The sequence below is a fragment of the Mandrillus leucophaeus genome, unplaced genomic scaffold (assembly GCF_000951045.1).
Source record: "Mandrillus leucophaeus isolate KB7577 unplaced genomic scaffold, Mleu.le_1.0 Scaffold205, whole genome shotgun sequence".
Taxonomy (NCBI): domain Eukaryota; kingdom Metazoa; phylum Chordata; class Mammalia; order Primates; family Cercopithecidae; genus Mandrillus; species Mandrillus leucophaeus.
The window spans coordinates 963,295-969,474 of record NW_012102088.1 but is presented as its reverse complement, the minus strand read 5'-3'; the positions used below and the strand labels follow the sequence as shown (position 1 = coordinate 969,474).

At 45.0% G+C, this 6,180-nt stretch overlaps 1 protein-coding gene across 1 annotated transcript in view; it reads left to right on the top strand.

Moving 5' to 3' along the window:
• The window catches only part of ZNF154 (zinc finger protein 154), an 8,322-nt gene extending 5,959 nt beyond the window's left edge, over window positions 1-2,363 (top strand). Inside the window, exon 3 of the mRNA XM_011979699.1 lies at window positions 683-2,363. Within this exon, the coding sequence (XP_011835089.1) occupies window positions 683-1,836 (1,154 nt within the window). The 3' untranslated portion in view covers window positions 1,837-2,363. The remainder of the gene's footprint in view (window positions 1-682) is intronic.
• Window positions 2,364-6,180: the final 3,817 nt, after the last annotated feature.

The following is a 6,180-nucleotide window of genomic DNA, read 5'->3' as shown; positions in this document are numbered from 1 at the left end:
TGTCGCCCAGGCGGGAGTGCAGTGGTGCAATCTTGGCTTGTTGTAACCTCCGCCTCCCAGGTTCAAGCGATTCTCCTGCCTCAGCCTCCCAAGTAGCTGGGATTACAGGCACCCACCACCACGCCAGGCTAATTTTTGTATTTTTAGTAGAGAAGGGGTTTCATCATATTGGCCAGGCTGATCTGAAACTCCTGACTTTGTTTATCTGCCCGCCTTGGCCTCCCAAAGTGCTAGGATTACAGGCATGAGTCACCGCACCCAGCCCATTCTTGTAATCTTTATAGCCTAGAATTGCTATGCAGCCTCATCTGCAGCCCGAACCCAACTCTACTGTCATGCAAACAATCCCATGGACTTGTTCCTGAGTTTGTCATACACACAGTTGTATAGGGGCTGCCCCCCCCACCATAGTTAATGTGCACTTCACTAGCATTTCTTGCTTTTAGGTTTTTGGCGTAGAGTGGTGGATGAGGAGGCACCTTCTGAGCAGAGCATTTCTTTAGAAGGAGAGACCCAACTCAGGACTTCCAAGGCAGGTCTTTCTCCCCAGAAGGCCCCGACCGTGAGACGTGTAGCTTGGTCTTGAGAGACATTCTGCTCTTGGCTGGGTCCAAGGGGACACATCATAGGCAGAAATTATGTAGGGGTGGGGCATGTGAGAAGTAATTGTATTTCATTGCAGATGTTCATCACCGGAAGCAGCACCTTGGAGAGAAACATTTCAGAAGCAATGTGGGCACAGCCTTGTTTGTGAAGACCTGCACATTCCATGTGTCAGGGGAGCCTTCCACCTGCAGAGAAGCTGGGAAGGACTTCCTGGCCAAGTTGGGATTTCTCCATCAACAGGCCACTCACACTGGGGAGCAATCAAATAGCAGAAGCGACGGTGGGGCCGTCAGTCACAGAAGAAAAACTCATTACAACTGTGGAGAGTACACAAAAGCATTCAGCCGTAAACACACACTTGTTCAGCAGCAGAGGACACTCACTACAGAAAGATGTTACATATGCAGTGAATGCGGGAAATCCTTTAGCAAAAGCTACAGCCTCAATGACCATTGGAGAGTTCACACTGGAGAAAAGCCTTACGAATGTGGAGAGTGTGGGAAGTCCTTTAGGCAAAGCTCTAGTCTCATTCAGCATCGGAGAGTTCACACTGCAGTGCGACCTCATGAATGTGATGAATGTGGAAAATTATTTAGCAACAAATCTAACCTCATTAAACATCGGAGAGTTCACACTGGGGAAAGGCCATATGAGTGCAGTGAATGTGGGAAATCCTTTAGCCAAAGGTCTGCACTCCTTCAACATCGGGGAGTTCACACTGGGGAGAGGCCTTATGAGTGCAGTGAATGTGGGAAGTTCTTTACATATCATTCCAGTCTCATAAAGCACCAGAAAGTTCATAGTGGATCCAGGCCTTATGAGTGCAGCGAGTGTGGGAAGTCATTTAGCCAAAACTCTAGCCTCATTGAACACCATAGAGTTCACACTGGAGAAAGGCCTTATAAGTGCAGCGAATGTGGGAAATCCTTTAGCCAAAGGTCTGCGCTCCTTCAACATCGGGGAGTTCACACTGGGGAGAGGCCTTATGAGTGCAGTGAATGTGGGAAGTTCTTTCCCTACAGCTCCAGTCTCCGAAAACACCAGAGAGTTCACACTGGATCAAGACCCTATGAGTGCAGTGAATGTGGGAAATCCTTTACTCAAAATTCCGGCCTCATTAAGCACAGAAGGGTTCACACTGGGGAGAAGCCTTATGAGTGCACTGAATGTGGGAAATCCTTTAGCCATAACTCCAGCCTTATTAAACATCAGAGAATTCATAGTCAATAAAAGCCTTGAGTGGCAAATGTGGAAAATCTGTTAGCACCCTGGAGAAAGTCCTTGAGTACACAGTGAATGTGAGAAAGCTTCAGCTGAAGGCTGTATCTCATTGAGTGCCACAGAATGCACAAGGGAAAGACACTTTTGATATGTAGGGATGTCCAGTTGATATAACAGTTCTGAAGGAGATCCCTTATGAGGGTGGCATCAGCCTGAATTAAACATCCTCTATCTGAACATCTGCATAAATTCCAGGTATGTGGGAACTGCATTGCACCTTTTGCCGTGCCCAGGGCCCATGTCAGATGTATGTCTCTGCTGATACTGTAGTGGAAGCCATTTTACCTCTACCACCTGGCAAGTGACCACCAGTGTGCACCACTCACCCACCCCAGTGTATTCAGGTAAGTGAACCTTGGTGTTGTCCCATTCATGGGAGGAATTTGTAAATAGCCTAAGCATTTATTCCCTTCTTTTTTGTTTCCCTTTCTGATGAGTTAGGCCATGGACCTGACCCGGTTTGGCCCAGAGGACTCTGCTGGTGACCTGAAAAGAAGGACTACATATTTCAGGATATTGTTGGTGTCACATGACTCTTGATAGAGTTTTCCAGCCTCCAAATCACCAACTGTGGGAACCACCTGCCTCTTACTGCCTTGGTTTGTACAATAATAAAGACCTTATTAATCTTGGGGGTTCTAGTCACTGTATGGGTTCTGCTAACAAAACAGTTGCGTTCTGCTAACATGAAGGGGTGAATAACTTTTTTTGGAGATTCCCATTGTGTAGCTCAACAGAGACAGGGACAGTAGGATGGCAGAATATAGCTCTCTCTCTAGTTTGAGTCTAGTTTTCATTGCTATTCAAGGCCTCCAAGAAAAAACTACAGGGTATTGTCCTAATTTATATCCTGGATGCCACAGAGGTCAGCCTGAGTAGGCAGCAGTTACTATGACATCCTTTGGTGCTTCTGAAAGCAACATGAAATTGTTCTCTTGTTCACAAGGAATATTGCATTGTGTTCAGTGCTAGTGGGGGAAATCTGTTCCCCAGGTCCTGTATGCCTTGATATCCTGAATTCCATAGGGTAGCACCACAGGTGGTAAGATTATATTAGGAATTGTAATTGTTTTAGAAGTACAGGTGAAAATAACTAACCATACAAATGAGTGTTTTTTTTGTTTTGTTTTTGTGTTTGTGTTTTCGAAATGGATTCTCACTCTGTTGCCCAGGCTGGAGTGCAGTGGCGCAATCTCGGCTCACTACATCCTCCACCAGCCGGGTTCAAGCAGTTCTCCTCCTCAGCCTCCCGAGTAGCTGGGACTACAGGCACCCGCTACCACGCCTGGCTAATTTTCTTATTTTTAGTAGAGACGGGGATCTCACCATGTTGACCAGGCTGTTCTCGAACTCTTGACCTCGTGATCCACCTGGCTCGGCCTCCCAAAGTTCTGGGATTACAGGCGTGAGCCACTGCGCCTGGCCTTTTTTTGAGATGGAGTTTGGCTCTTGTTGCCCAGGCAGGAGTGCGGTGGCACGATCTTGGCTCACTGCAACCTCCGCCTGCCGGGTTCAAGCGATTCTCCTGCCTCAGCCTCCTGAGTAGCTGGGACTACAGGCGCGTGACACCACGCCCAGCTAATTTTGTATTTTTAGTAGAGATGGGGTTTTTCCAGTTGGTCAAGCTGGTCTCAAACTCCCGATCTCAGGTGATTCGCCCGCCTCAGACACCCAAAGTGCTGGGATTACAGGCGTGAGCTACCGTGCCTGGCCAAGTGTGTGTTTCTTATAGCAGTAGTGTATTAGTCTGTTTTCACACTGTTATTAAGAACTACCTGAGGCTGGGTACTTTATAAAGGAAATAGGTTTAATTGACTCAGAGTTCTGCATGGCTGGAGAGGCCTCACAAAACTTACAATCATGGCAGAAGGGGTAACAGGCACCTTCTTCACAGGGTAGCAGGAGAGAGAGCAAAGTAGGAACTTCCAAAACCTTATAAAACCATCAAATCTTGTGAAAACTCACTATCATGAGAACAGCACGGGGGAACTGCCCCCCATGATCCAATCACCTTCCTCCTTTGACACGTGGGGATTACAGGTCCCTCCCTTAACACGTGAGAATTACAATTCAAGATGAGATTTGGGTGGGGACACAGAGCCAAACCATATCAAATAGCTTGCAATTTTACTCAATGTAATAGTCCTACTGTATATAAATACTTTTTACCTACTGGGTATAAAAAGATACTCACCAAGTGGATGCAGTACATGTGCTAAACTTGAAAAGTATAGCTGTGAAAATAGTAAGAAGTAGTGAATAAGAGCCTTGGTTGAGAACCTATTATGGGCAAGACAAGACACACTCCATATTATTCAGAAGCTCAAAGGATGTGCATGTGTGTTTTAAATATCACAATATGGCATAGTAAGTGCATTCTTTCTTTAAACCACGTCTTTTGTATCTCAGGGTCTTTGTGTTTAACCATTCACCATAAAAGTTTGTCATGACTACATAGTGGTTAATATCAGATTCTGGTCATGTTACCTGGGTTTAAATCCCAGTTCCACTGCCTCAAGCTTCCTCATCTGAGAAATCGTGACAATAATAGCTCTTATTTCACAGCGTTATTATTAAGATTAAAATAGTTATGGCAGGTAAAAATCTCATAACATTGCCTCGTATCTTCAAAAGCATGCATTTTAAATCTGTTAGTTTCAGCAGTACGATCATATTTCCTGGCTGGTTCCCCATCATTCTGGTAAACTCAAATGCCATGTCCTTTGAGGTTTCCCTCCACCAGTCACACTCTGTTCTTACTGTTTCACTTTCTAGTACATTTATAACTACTGGATACACCTGTTTTCTTCCCCCTCACTAGAATGTAAACTCAACATTGTTTGTATAGTTTTTTTTTTTTTTTTTTTTTTTTGAGACGGAGTCTCGCTGTGTCTCCCAGGCTGGAGTGCAGTGGCCTGATCTCGGCTCACTGCAAGCTCCGCCTCCCGGGCTCATGCCATTCTCCCGCCTCAGCCTCCCAAGTAGCTGAGACTACAGGTGCCTGCCACCTCTCCCAGCTAGTTTTTTGTATTTTTAGTAGAGACAGGGTTTCACCATGTTAGCCAGGATGGTCTCGATCTCCTGACCTCGTGATCCACCCACCTCGGCCTCCCAAAGTGCTGGGATTACAGGCTTGAGCCACCGCGCCCGGCCAGTTTGTATAGTTTTCTTGACTGAATTGGGTGAAGTTCTGCAACGTAGATATTGGCAGTTGAAGCTGGGATTCCAATTCATAATGTTTTTCATTCAGTATTTTTTTTTTTTTTTTTTTTGAGACGGTCGGAGTCTCGCTCTGTCGCCCAGGCTGGAGTGCAGTGGCGCGATCTCGGCTCACTGCAAGCTCCGCCTCCCGAGTTCACGCCATTCTCCTGCCTCAGCCTCCAGAGTAGCTGGGATTACAGGCGCCCGCCACCGTGCCCGGCTAATTTTTTGTATTTTTAGTAGAGACGGGGTTTCACCATGGTCTCGATCTCCTGACCTTGTGATCCGCCCGTCTCAGCCTCCCAAAGTGCTGGGATTACAGGCGTGAGCCACCGCGCCCAGCCTAGTATGTTTGACATGGCGTGTTTTTTTTTTCCTATGGATTCTGTTTCTTCTATCCTCAGGGACCTTTATCTAATATATACATTTTACATTAATCTCTGCTACTTCTCCTTAAGTAAACATCACTTTCCTTTCCCCTATTCTAACAATAATCATCTCTGATCATTTTGTGGGCAGCTCAGCAGTCAAAACTTACCATGCTCTGCTGTCTAGAAAAGTTACATTACAGATTTAATGCTCCCCTACACATTTTCTGACAAATGTCACTACTTAGAGATGCTAGTCTTTCCCATATTTGCACTTAAAAAAAAAAGTGCTTCAAAAAAATTTTAAAGGACACCCCTTCCTTTTGTGTCACGTGATTGTACCAGGGTTACTATAGAGTGCTTTTAACTCATGTCTCCACAAAGGAGAATTTAGTCTTCATTATTCAGTAGGAGAATGTATGAACAAAAGTCTAGCATTTCTCCTGTACAGGGGAAAGTTATTTGAAGATTTGGAAAAATAGGAACCATCATCCTTCTGGGTATGGGTTCCCAATTTGACTGCCATTAAATTGACAGTATAAACCAGTATTAAATTAATATTTACTGATGTTTATCTTTGTTATCTGCTTATGTTGTTCTTCATTCCTTCACAGAATTCTGTATTTCCCTCTCACACTATTTCTTTCTGCCCAAAGACTTCCCTTTATTATTCTGTTAGAGTAGATTTGCTAGTTATAGATTCTTTTTTTTTTTTCTCTGAAGA